The 14520-nt window shown below is 33.8% G+C and overlaps 1 protein-coding gene across 1 annotated transcript in view; it reads left to right on the forward strand.

Moving 5' to 3' along the window:
- Positions 1–14520, forward strand: part of LOC129218169 (E3 ubiquitin-protein ligase MGRN1-like) — a 100806-nt gene that overhangs the window by 61065 nt on the left and 25221 nt on the right. The window contains exon 7 of the mRNA XM_054852383.1: positions 1745–1902. Coding sequence (XP_054708358.1) covers positions 1745–1902 — 158 coding nt within the window. The remainder of the gene's footprint in view (positions 1–1744; positions 1903–14520) is intronic.

Below are 14520 nucleotides of genomic sequence, written 5' to 3' on the forward strand. Positions count from 1 at the left end.
GCCAAAATTGCAGAAGAAAAAAGTTTTATAATTCTGAATAACCAGAAAGTTCTGGATCTCATAAACAGTGGTAAATACCATATTCATAGTATTAATACTTTTGACTTTGAAAATCTTTTCACTAACATTCCTCACAAACTCATAATCAATGTTTCAAATTGACTCTTCGACAGATATGAAAAACACATCAATTTAGAAAAACACTCTTGGATCAACCTTGTTAAGTTTTGTATTTTTGAGAATTACTCATACAATGGTTCCAATTTCTACAGACAGATCAATGGAATACCGATGGTCACATCTTTTTCTAGTGCATTTCCAAACCTATTTTTGCATTTTTATGAATCTATTTTTTTGATAAACAGCAGAATAGAAGCATTTAAATATATTGATGACATTATTATTTTTAATAACAATGATTTTCACAATTTACATAAAGAAATTTACCCACATGAACTACTGCTGAAACAAACAAGGATGAGTCAGTTAATTTCCTTGATCTCAATATTCAACTGAATAATAAAGTTCCCAGAATAGCTTTGTATGATAAATGTCAGGATTTTGATTTTAAAGTGTATTCTGTAATTCATTTTCACAGTTGTGTCAATAGAAAAGTGTTCAAAAATATAATCATTTCACAAATTATTAGATATAAAAAAATATGCAATAATAAAACAAATCTGAAAACCAATTCAAATTTTAACTGCAACACTAACTGAAAACCAATATCCGGAGTATCTTACGAAACATTTCATTTGCAAGCTTGTGGAGAGGTAGTGGTAGTCAATTTTCAGTTCCTAGAATTTTCTGTTCCTTGAATTTGATTGTTTTACATTCTTTCTTTTGATTTTGATTTCAGGTATGAAGTTTGTTCTCTTGTAATTTAAATATTGTTCTATGTTCTTTATATAAAACTTGCATTTTTCATTTGTAAAAGGTTCAATGTTCTTATTTCTTGTCATGCTGATATTCTGGACTTTCAGTACCCCTATGGCTAGTTTTGTGAGATGTCGGGGACTAGTGCTGCTTTTTTAGGTAATTTCGCCAGCAGCACTCACAAAACATCTCATGGTTTTTCCCTACCCTTGGGGAGTACCCCCTGATGAAGCCCCAGTGTATTTTGGGATTTTTTCATTTTTTTCGTTCTTTTAAAAGATTTTTTTCTTTCTTGTTCAATCCTTATGTTGATATAATTTTTTTTTTTTTTTCAATGTCGTTATTATTTAACGATCCCATTTTTGTGGAAAGTGTCTTTAAAGAACTATGATTCATACATTCTTCCTAAAAAATTTTTTCCAACTTAACATATTAGAAAAAGATAGATTATTTTCTCTTTTTTTCTGTGGGTGTGGCAATTAATAGTAATTTTCTTTATTTCATTTTACTTACAAATGTAAACCTTGGTATGCTACTTTTAGTAATTGATTTGTGCATTTATTCATAAAATTTTAAATATGCTAGAAGCATGTTTAAAATCAAGAACTCTTTTGGCTTGTTTCTTAGAAATTAGGGTACATTGAGTATTAGACAGTTAAATGTTTTTTTTTTTTTATAATGTTTTGAAACCACTCAGCCTAAAACTAAAACTGGAGAAGAAATAAAAGTTTCAAGCATAGCATAATTATTGTATGCAATCTTGAATTTTAAAAGCAGTTTATTTATCATGATGGCAAGTAAAAACTTTAGAGGCTTTTAGCTTTACTTTTTGATTTTCTGAATATTTCTTGTATTGCTTTATTTTCAGAGCCAAGACAATCGCATGTTGTCATAGCTGTGGTTGAGAAAAATTTGGATGGCACGTACACTCTTAAACCACTTAAACAAAAGCTATTTGTGGATGGTCTTTGCTATCTGTTGCAGGAAATATATGGCATTGAAAATAAAAATGTGTATCAATCAAAGGTAAATGGTGTTTTGAATTTTTAATGAATTTGTTCCTGTTGATAATATTCAGTTGAATTATAAAATACCTGTATCTGGCATATTAAAAAGATTTATAAGAATTACTACAGACTGAAGTCTGCTTTATTAAAGAGATATAGTTCCAAAAATAATAATACTAAACAATTTATCTGCTTCATTGCCATATAATTAAAAATCTGTACAAAAAATACACTTATAGCTTTATTTCATTTATATTTTTAACTGCCTTTCCAGCTCTCAAAGAGTTGAAACTTTTTTGTAAAATGTGTCTAATGGAATACTTTGCTACATCAAAAAAAAAATTTATTTGCTAAAATAAAATATCAATATTAGACATATTTATTTATCTTAGGGAGTGGGGAGGTAAGGATTTGCGCATTCAAAAAATTATTTTTATTTTTTGTGTTTCTTTGTAGTTAAACATTTCAAAAATATATTATTAAAATTTAATGTCAATCCAAGCAAAATTCTCAGTTATTAAGTATTTAGTCTCCGCTCCTTCCAACTGTAGCTTCAACAGCTGCGGAAATCTGAAGCTGCTCTGACACCTCAACGTCAGTGCTGCCTGCTTGGGATTAGTTTGATATAATTAAATAAATATCGAAAGTAAAAGAGGCAGAGGACATCAAAGCTGCTACAGGGACTATACTTTGTGGAGCTGGCATTGATGATTTTAGCTTCTAAAACTTGAAACCAAGGAAGTGCCCACTCATCAGCCACTTTACCAGTTATTTATAATTCACCAAGTTTTGCTGATTAATCGGTGGGAAAAGTATTTTCCAAAATATTTTTTTTTAAGCATACCTTCAACAAGAACTCATGATTAATACGCTTGTTAACAATAAATAAATGCAATTTCCTGCAAACATTACTATTACATGTAGTATGAAACTGTACAGAGTAAAAATAAAACATAGTTTAGAAAGTGTATAAAACTGAATAAAGTAACTAAAGCATCATTTCCTAAGTTAATGTTATGATACCCTTACCTCTGCTTTAGAAAACGCTTTTTTTTTCAGTTATTTTGCTCCTTGTAACTATACACATGATTATATCATACACAACTCACTCTTTAAGTTACTAATTTTTGAATCAACGAAACAATAATTATTGTCAAATATCATTCCATATTTAAATAAAAGTGAGTACATAATTTATTATTAATATTACTAATTTACAAAGTGATGGTTAGAGTAATTTTTAATTTATTTTGAATAAATATACGCATGTACACAATGTTGCTTCATTTTTCATGTGTTATAATTTTTCTTCTTTAGCATAATACTGCTCAATAAACTTATAATATTTTTTTAAGAAGAATAAAAGTGATGGATCAAATGTCTACTAATAATTTTTAAAAGAATTAAATTAAAAATGCTCCTAAATTAGTCTGCTGACCACAGGCTACCCCCTAATATTTTAAACATTTCTTGCCTATAATAAAGAATAAATACCTTTGTGCTGAGAATTAAAAAGTCAGTAATCCAACGTTATTAAGCACAAAACTTGCAAATGATTGCAGACACGTGTTTCGGTGTTACAAGGAACACCTTTTTCAGTGCAAAGAAGTGTGAGCTTTTGGATGAAAAGTCATTCGAGAAAAGCAACACGGTGGAACAGGAGATAGTATAAATATCAAAAAATAGAAATTAAACAAAACAAAAAAGATAAAATGACACCTGGAGACAAAATTTTTTATATAATTCCATCAGGAAAAAAAACCCTTAAGTAATACAGGGTGGCGACAGATCAGGGAAATCAGGGAGATCAGGGAAAAGTCAGGGAACTTTATTAATCAGGGAAAAGTCAGGGAAATATCAGGGAATTTTGAAAAAATAACAAAAAATCAGGGAAAATTGATTTTATGAAGAATTTTTTTTTTTTTTTTTTTTTGCTTTACAAAATTAAGTACTCTAATTCCCTAAGCATTTTTCGCCAATTATCTGTTCAAAAAAAAAAAAAGTAAAATAAATGAGGTGCGATTATACACTGCCGCATATTTGTACATCTTTTTTACTAAACGTCAAAGTATTGAATCTTACTTATTAACCACAAGATAAACTTCCTAAGATTGCTTCTGTGTCTGTTAGGTTGTTTATTTTACCTAGCTTGAAATTTCCTTATACGCTTTCAATGCTACGTAATATAAACAACCATACAGGCAAAGAGGAAGCCTTTGCCTTTATTCCATTGTCTCGAAGTAATTAGTGTACTGTAATCATGATTTCAAGAAGAAATCTTTGGTTTTTGAATTAAGACCTTAAAAGCTTAAAAGTTATTACTTCTTTGCATTTTTAATTTAATTGCTAGAATTGAACTTTCAATTATTTGTTGTCACCGCAGATTATAAAGGTTTTCTTTTCTTCAGACTTAAGGGATTCTTTAATTTTATAACCAAGTTGTATTCTTCTTTTATATATTTTGAAATTAACTAATTGATTTTTTTTTCTTGCATTTCAAAGTTGTTTGTTACAAAAGCAATCTAAGATTTTTTTTCGTTACATGCTGAAATCATTTGAAATAGAGTTAACTTGTGTACTTAAGTAAATATCTTTATTTTTTTTTATTGATAAAATACTGTATTCATTCATTAAAACCTATGTTCTTGATTAGAGAAAAGCTCCCTATGAATGGATGTCAAATGGTTTCATCTGTTTTGCATAAATATGTCAATTAGTTATATAAGAACAACTACATTACTTCAATTCTTCCACTATTACTTGTTATTCTTGCAACAATTATTATACTGTTTGAAAACTTAGTTCAAAATAATTTCAATTACTTTTTAGTTCTATGATAAATACACATGTTTTTAAGAATAATTTTAATAGTTTCTTAAAATTCTTATGCTAAGTGGTTTCTTGAAGTAAAGTTTTTTTTTTTAATTTTCTATAACCTTTCCATGTAGAAAAATTTAATATGCTGTTTTGTAGGGGTTTCCCCCCCCCCCCTCCAAAAAAAATTGACTTGATGTGTTTTTTAAAACCATTTTATTAAAAAAGTAGCATCTTTTTAAAATATCTTTAGTTCAACAACTTTACACAACTTAAAACGTTTAAAATACTGCATTTTATACAAACATACAATGGATTTCAAGTAGAGCAAAGAAAGAAAACATTATCATTGGTAACGTAAATCAGGGAAATTTGGTGAACCTAATCAGGGAAATCAGGGAAAAGTCAGGGAGCTTTTTTTCACAGTTTCTGTCGCCACCCTGTAATAAATTTTAAAAGAAAACCCATAAACAATGCAAAAAGTCCAGAAATGAAACCACTCATAATAAATTAGCAATAAATTTACCAGCGGGAAAAAACTATGTATGGAAGCAATGTATCAAATGGAGAAATGCAGAAAAAAAAACAGACTGAAGGATAAACATATTGGAATTAGTTAATCACAAAACAAAATAAGAAAGCAAAAAATGAAAAAATAAAAGTAAGAAATGTACGACGTTTACATAAAAATAATAGAAAATCTAAACCAATTTTAACAAAGGAGTCCACACAGAGGAAAAATAGGGAATAGCAGTAAGATCGTTAACTAAATTAGAACGGTTCCTCAGGATGTGGAAATATTCCCAAAAATCAAGATCCAACGAATTGGGGCATTTTTGGATAATTTGATAAGAGTTAAAATTAAAAGAGTGATTGTTATGTATTTATGCTTGTAATCGTAATCGTATTTGTATGTGTAACTGTAACCGTAACTTGTTCACTGTAGTTAGTCTGTCCTCAAAAAGTTCGAACGGCTTCGGCCGCGTGTGTGTGTACGTGTTAATAAATGTATCGTAATATACTTGCAAGCCTTGATCATTCGTCTGCTGCTAATGGATAGTGCTACACGCAATACACCCCGTACACAAAAGTTTTGGCGACGAGGACCGGATGATGAATCATCGCGGAATCAGCAGAACGAACTTTTGTGTTCTTTGTGAACAAAATCGAAACTGACGCTGATGCAATTCTGCATGTTCTGTAAGTTGTTTTCGCCTATATCAAGACCAATTGCAAGTATTAAAAGCATTTACGAGTGTTAATTTTTGAAATTGTGTGCAAAATTTTCGCCATCATGTCTACTATCGGAACTCTGAAACATTTTGACGTATCAAAACCTTTGTCGTGGGACTCTTACTACGAAAGATTGGAATGTTTCTTTGAAGCAAATTCTATTGAAAAAGATGAACAAAAACGTGCTGTTTTTTAAGCGTATGTGGTCCTGACACATACTCTGTAATACGTTCCTTGGTATCACCGAGCGTCCCAACGAGTATCAAGTTCCCAGATTTGATTAAAACTGTTAAAGCTCATTTTTCACCCAAACCATCCAAAATATTTCAGCGATATTTGTTTTATCGTAGGAAACAACAAAACGAAGAAACAATTTCTTCATTTGTTTCTGAATTAAGAAGATTGGCAGAACATTGCAATTTCGGAGCATCGCTAGAAGTAATGTTAAGAGATAGATTGGTTTGTGGAATTAAAGATGAAAATCTGCAACGAAGATTACTCTCTGAAACTTCTCTAACGTTTTCGGATGCACTGGATAAAGCAATTGCAGCGGAAACTGCTAGTAGAAACGTAAAATAAATACGAAATTCTGATTCGTTATCCGTGAAACCGATTCAAGTCAGGAATAACAACTCAACTCTCAAGTGGAATCAGAAACAGAATGTAAACAAAGATCGTTCAGAATCTAAGAACTGTTCTGGCTGTGGAGGTAATCACCCTAGAATACAGTGTAAATTTAAAGATGCTGAATTGCCATGTCTGTAAGAGGAAAGGACATATTGCAAGGGTATGTAGAAGTAAATCTAATAATTTTCCAAATAATAAGCAAGTGTTTAAGAAAAATTTTAACACTAATTCTGCAAATTTAATCGACACTGTTCCTGATGTTGAGTCTCTACAGTTAAAATATTTATGTGTAAACAATGTTAACTGTTCAAAATTGAAAGCTACTGTTCATATAAATGAATCGCCAGTTATTATGGAAGTTGACTCGGGTGCTAAAGTTACAATTATTGATAATTTTACATTTAAAGAACTGTTCCCTACTAATCCTCCGAGATTAGAAAATTGTCCTTACATAGTTAGAGATTACAATAAGAATGCTGTCAAAATTTTAGGACAATGTGACGTTGACGTGCATTATTCATCTTTCAAAGGAAAACTTCCAATTTTAATTGCTAAGGAGCCTAGAGAAAGCTTGCTAGGCACAAATTGGTTTGAGCCATTAGGAATATGTTTAACTGGAAATCATAGGATCAGTAACTTAACTCTGAACAGTGTGGTGGAAGAATTTTCAGACGTTTTCAAAGATGAGTTAGGGATTTACAAAGGTGCACATATAACACTTAAATTAGATCCTACCTTTCGTCCAATCCAATTAAAAGCGAGAACGGTGCCATATGCACTAAAACAAAAAATCGAGAAGGAATTGCAACGGTTGCAAGAACAAGGGGCAATTGAGCCGGTGGATTATGCAGAATGGACAACTCCTGTGGTCCCGATTCTAAAATCCAATGGAGAAATTCGACTTTGCGGTGATTATAAATGCACATTAAACAGAGCTTTGGGTCAATACCCATATCCAGTTCCTGCTGTGAGTCAAGTGTTAGCTGAACTTGCAGGTAGTCGTTATTTCATCAAACTAGATCTTTCGCAAGCTTACCTACAACTCACCGTTGATGAAGACAGTGCTATGGCCCAGACAATCGTAACTCACAAGGGTGCATTTAAATGTAAACGCTTGCAATTTGGAATATCTTCTGCTCCCGGAATTTTTCAACAGTTCATTGAAAGGCTGTTATCGAGTATTCCAGGCGTGCTGCCGTATTTTGATGATGTTTTAATAAAAGGATCAACTATGGAAGAACTTACAGAAAGATTCAGGCAAGTTTTAAAGAAGTTTTCAGAATCTGGCTTAAGACTCAACAAGGAAAAGTGCATCATCGGAGCTTCAAGTATTCAATATTTGGGATTTCACATTGATAAAGATGGAATTAAGCCAACCAAAGACAAGGTTGATGCTATTCGCAATGCTCCTACTCCCAAGTCCAAGGAAGAGCTTCAAGCATTTTTAGGACTTTTAAACTTTTATCATGTGTTTTTGAAAAACAAGGCTGACATAACCGAACCACTTCATCGTCTCTTAGACAAGGATGCTCACTGGACGTGGACAAACACTCATCAGTCTGCATTTGAAAAGGTAAAGCGACTCCTGTCGGCGGAAACTCTACTTACTCATTTTGACGAAAAGAAGCCCATCATTTTAACTTGTGACGCATCTCAATTTGGAATCGGAGCTGTGTTAAGTCATCAACTAGAAGATGGCACTGAAGCTCCAATAGCATATTATTCACGAACGATGAATAAAACAGAACGTCGATATGCACAAATCGACAAAGAAGCATTGGCTATTATTCAAGGTGTAAATAAGTTCCATAACTTCTTATTTGGACAGAAATTTGAAATTCGCAGCGATCACAAACCGTTGTTAGGACTTTTAGCTCCGAACAAACCTATACCTTCAATGCTCTCTCCAAGAATGCAGAGATAGTCGATCATGTTAAGTTCATATGATTACAATTTAGTCTATAAACCAGGAAAGGAAATAACCAATGCTGACGGTCTAAGTCGCCTTCCACAGCCAATGTCGTCCAACGAAGAAAGTTCTCCAATGGAAATTTTGTTGTTGGAAGCTTTGAAGAAGCCGCTTTTGAAATGTGCTGATTTAGCTCGTCTTACGGCCCTAGATCCCATATTATCTCGAGTTCTCAACTGGACATGGAGGGGATGGCCCGAACGAAATCCCGATAAGGTATTTGAACCGTTTTACACAAGAAAGTTAGAACTGTCTGTACACAAAGGTTGCTTGCTATGGGGAGCAAGGGTAATTATTCCAAAAAAAGCTCAAGCTGACCTGTTGGGAATATTACATAATACTCATCAGGGTATTGTTAAAACTAAAGCTCTTGCTAGAAGCTATGTCTGGTGGCCTGGCATCGACAAAGATGTAGAAAAGGTGGTCAACTCATGTGAAACGTTTCAACAGACAAGAAATGTACCTCCAAAAACGGCAATTCCGTTGGAAAACACGAAGACTCCATGGGCTCGAATCCACATCGACCATGCGGGTCCATTTCAAAATTCGTTATTTCTTATTGTTGTTGACTCATTTTCTAAGTGGTTGGAAGTAGTGCGGGTTCCTTCCACCGAGTCCGCTGCAACGATAAATGCATTAAGAAAATTATTTGCTACTCATGGTATACCCAATATACTAGTCTCGGATAATGGTCCATCCGTCACTTCTGAAGCATTTCAAGATTTTTTCGTTAGGAACGGTATTAAATTTGTTCCTACAGCACCACATCATCCATCTTCAAATGGACAGGCGGAACGCATGGTGCAGACACTAAGAATGCCTTAAAGAGAATTATTACAGGAAATTGGGAATACAGACTTGCAGCATTCTTACTTTCTCAACACGCGACACCAAATTCTACTACAGGCGTGTCTCCTGCAGAGCTGCTGATGAATCGAAGATTAAAAACATGTCCTGACAAATTGCATCCTGACTTATCAGAAGCCATTAACACTAAACAAGAACGGGACAACTTAAATAATCGCACAAGGGTAAAAATATTCGCTCCCTTAGATGCTGTTTATGCACTAGGATTCCCTCCTCATCGGAAGTGGGTTCCCGCTACAATTACAGAAGTTCTTGGTATGACTACGTACCTAGTAGAAACAGATGAGGGCATGGTCTGGCGAAGACACGTTGATCAACTAAGGAGCCGGGTTGTTCCGACTTCTCAGTCGGATATTTCTGATAATTCCGATGAAATCTACTCAGATATTCTACAGAGATCACCAGTGCAAGCTCAATCTTCAGGTTCTTCTCAGGACTCTCCTACATTGTCTGATGATTTGCCTTTAGTAGGTGACGTCGACAACGGCCCAGTTCAGTCTTCGACTAATGATGATCCTGGCGCAGTGACTGTAAGCGGCCCCAGTCCTGGGCCACAGTCTCGGAGGCCTGTTAGGAACAGGCGTCCACCAGAATGGTTTAAAGACTATAAAACTTAGGGGGGGGAGGAATGTTATGTATTTATGCTTGTAATCGTATTTGTATGTGTAACTGTAACCGTAACTTGTTCACTGTAGTTAGTCAGTCCTCAAAAAGTTCGAACGGCTTCGGCCGCGTGTGTGTGTACGTGTTAATAAATGTATCGTAATATACTTGCAATCCTTGATCATTTGTCTGCTGCTAATGGATAGTGCTACACGCAATACACCCCGTACACAAAAGTGATTCGATTCCCAACAGTGTTGAGCAATACTGGATTTATTCAGCTGTTGTTTTCTCACATAGCTTTGATGTTCTTTTAACCGAAATTTCAAAGAACGGCGGGTCTGTCCGATGTATCCGAGTCCGCAATTGCAAACAGTTTTATAGATCCCACAGCAATTAAGAGGGTGAATAGAATCTTTAAGAGAAGAGAAAGAAAGTTTATTAATAGGAGAAAATACCACTTGGAATTGGAATCGCTTCAGAATCTTAGCAACCTGAAAACTGATACCAGGGAAGAAAGGCAGAACAACTAAATTCTTAGTGTTAAAAGTTCTATTAAGAACAACATTTGAGATTTTTTGCAAAGTTTTTTATAAATGGAATTAACTGAGGTGGGCGGATAGTCTCTATCAACAGCAACAGCTCTTAAATAGTTAAGTTCCGCATTAAGAAGCTCAGGTGAAGAACAAATATTCATTGCACGATAAACATATGTGTTGAAAGCTGAATATTTTTGATTAGGAGGGTGAGACGATAATCTATGGGGGGGGGGGGTAAGGAAACAGCAAAAGGTTTGCGATAAACCGTAGTTTCAAAACCGGACTCAGTTCGAGAAATGAGAACATCCAGAAATGGAAGGCAATTATTCTGTTCTTCTTCACAAGAGAATTGAATATGAGGATCAATGGAATTTAAAATAGATAAAGCATCATCAATGCTTAGTTGATCGTGGTTCATAAGAACAAAACAGTCATCAACATAGCGAGCATAGAATTGAAACTGGAGTTTCTGAAACAACTTGACCTCAAAGTAATGCATGTAAATATCACTAAGGATGGGGCTAAGTGGGTTTCCCATTTATACTATGTCGGAGGGTTTGACAATGGGAAACCCACTTAGCCCCATCCTTAGTGATATTTACATGCATTAAATCGGTTAAAAGAACATCAAAGCTATGTGAGAAAACAACAGCTGAATAAATCCAATATTGCTCAACACTGTTGGGAATCGAATCACTCTTTTGATTTTAACTCTTATCAAATTATCCAAAAATGCCCCAATTCGTTGGATCTTGATTTTTGGGAATCTTTCCACATCCTGAGGAACCGTTCTAATTTAGTTAACGATCTTACTGCAATTCCCTATTTTTCCTCTGTGTGGACTCCTTTGTGAACTCGTTTTTTTCAAAATCACTTTTTAAAAATCTATGTTTACTCCCATTTTAAAACTGCTTGACTGATTCATTTCAAACTTTGAAACACATTCTGCAAATCAGAAACCTCCCCCCAGCAGTGAATTTCGGATTATTCTTTCTTAACTTCCAAAATGGCTGAATTTTTCATAAAATATAACTTTTTAACTTTAAGTGGTCGCCAAAAATTTTAGCGAAAGGGAAAAAAATCGGAAACTGTTGGGAGGAGGATTTATTAACACTTCGACTACATTCAAATAATTTTTGATATGGGATAATTGTTAGCTGAGATACCGTGAACGCGGGAAATCGTCTTTCTCTAAAGACACTCTGGGAAAAAGCTCTGTCACCAGCTTGTCAATGGATATTTGTTGATCCAAATTTTACAAGAAAATCTTAAAACTATACATAATTATGCTGTAGAGGTTTTAATAAATTTAATGAAACCATTTTTATAAAGTAAATTTGTAAGCTGAACCCCTCTCCCCCCCTCCCTTGACAGGTATAGAGACTTCTCAATTGCAGGCCTACATAATGTCATTCACCTAATGATAGCAATCTGTGCACTCTATTTGCTTACATGTTGCATAAATTATAAGTGCAAGCACTATAATATATTCCAAGCACTCTAAATAGATGATTATTTTGTCGTCATCAATTTCCTGTATACAAATCTCACCAAGTAGACTTCATTGGCAGCAACATTCAGGATACACATTTAAAAAATCTTAAATTAAAAAATTGGAATCAAAAGGCTACTAGTGCAGATATTCCCTTTGGCCTTAGTTGTAATCAAGACTGCAGAGTCGGAAGGAAAATGACCGACTCCGACTTCGGGATGTCAAAACGCCCGAATCCGACTTTTATTTATTTATTTTTTCAATTCACCCTCCCCCTCATGAGAAGGGGGGAAACCTCTATGCAGAGATTGAAATATTAATTCTTTTTTATGAAATTTAAGTGTTGTATTTTATTGTAAACCTAAGATGCATACAACATCAGAATTAAATTTGAAAACAAAATTTTTCCAGTAATTATGATTTAAAAATTGAGATCACATAATCATCCCATTGTTTAAAAAATTGATTGATCATTTTTAACAAATAGATGTTGATCAAATCGTGTGCTTTTTATTTTTGAAAGTTGAAACTCGAGACAAAACAAAAGATTTTCTTGCAAAGTCAAAAAACCTTTCTTGAGTGGGGCGGTCCGCCCCAGCTAAGACCCATCTGGTGGGTGACACCACAAGTTAATTTCAGAGCTAATAAAATATATATATACTATAATTGTGAAAAAATTTTCAAAAAAATCTGAAATTATATTTTATCTATAAAATTTCAACGAAAATTAGGCACTATACTTGTATTGCGGGAAGATATGGGGTACATGTACGCCTGGAGCAAATTTTGCTGAAAGTGTGGTGGCATAAAGCTTTGTACAAATAGCTTTTATTTTCATATAATTCTTCTTTGCTCAATTTTTAATTTTATTGTCTGCTTTAGAATTAACCTTAATATGAAGATTTTAAGATTAACTGCATTTATTGAGTGTTGTAACAAGGAAATCATATACTTATTTTATTTCATACTTTTAGTGAGAATCAAGCTGGTAGATATAGTCTTTAGGTTTAAAAAAGATATATTTTATCATATATTTTGGATTTGCGCTTTCGTGTGCCAACTTTTATTTGAATTAACATAGCACCCTAAGTTTCCTACCAAGCTACGGGCCCCAGCTTGCTCAATTCCTTTTACAATTTTATAACTGAGATTGAAGTTTTAAAAAAATGTTATATTTGTTTTAAAGTGATTACGATAAAATGTTAGGTAACAAAACTGTTTGCTGACAGTTGCTATAAGTTCACAGATGTTAAAAAACAGGCAAACTACAGAACAGCGTAGCTGGCTATTGCAGAAAATTCAATTAACAATCAAACCAGCTGGTTGCTAAAGACAGTTATTTTCTTATTAGTTGGCTTTTATCGAACCAATTGGTAGTCGGTTTTTAAAAAGTACAAGGAGAGTCAGTGAAAATTAAAGACAAAAAAGAGCCCGGAGTTAAAGACGGCATGTTTTCTAACAACTCCGACTCCTTTACCACAAAATCAGTCCGACTTTGACTCTTCGACTCTGACTCCACAGCCCTGGTTGTAACACTTATGGGGACTTTGTTGCCTGCCCAGCAATGCTGATAAGTACTTTTTATTGCTACGTAAGTTTGTTGCCATGCAATTGCCAAGTCACTATATTTATTATAGAAATAACAATGTCTAACATTGATAAAGTTTACTATAAATGTTGCAAGGAAACTTAATAGAAAACTATTTATGTCAAAATTGTAAAATTGGTGCTTTCCAAGATATGAACTGAAACAGTCAACTTGGTTTCACCTGAGATCTCATAATTTTTTACAGTGGAAGCAAGTGTTGCATGTTTTCACATTTTATGTTGTTGATAGAACATCATTTCTTTTGGTAGGTATTACTTCCTTATGCATTGAATATCAGTTGGAAAATGAGGAAGATAAAGGGATATTCTTATCATTGGGAATTTGGCGCGATCATCAAATTTTGGATAACAATCATTTCATTCTCTCAACAAAACCAGGGCTGTGGAGCCAGAAGGAAAAAGACAGACTCCCACTGGGACTCTGAATCCTGAAATTTTAGACTCTGACTCTTTTACCCAAAATCAGTCTGACTCCGTTGGTCTGACAAAGTTGCAGACTCAGAAAGAAAACCTCCAGCTCTGACTCTTGAAATTTAAAAGCCTTCGACTCTTGACTCTGCCTCCTTTTCCTCACAATTATCACGACTCCCACTTCACAACTCCTACTATAACTATGCAGCTCTAAGTAAGACATATGCTGAAATACATAAGCTCTTACCTAATCTTTGGGCCAAGAAACCTGGTTGTTATTATTGAATATAACAATACCTCACTTCCACTAACTTTTTGATTGCAAGGGAGCATCATCTGTTGGTTAATTAACTAGAAATAAATGAAAGCTGCTCGAATACTATGCCACCTGACTGAAATTTCGGAATGTTCCTATATTTCTTCCCATTACATTCTAAATACTAACTGAATTTAAAATTTCAAGCCGATGTGACT

The sequence above is a fragment of the Uloborus diversus genome, chromosome 3, assembly GCF_026930045.1.
Source record: "Uloborus diversus isolate 005 chromosome 3, Udiv.v.3.1, whole genome shotgun sequence".
Taxonomy (NCBI): domain Eukaryota; kingdom Metazoa; phylum Arthropoda; class Arachnida; order Araneae; family Uloboridae; genus Uloborus; species Uloborus diversus.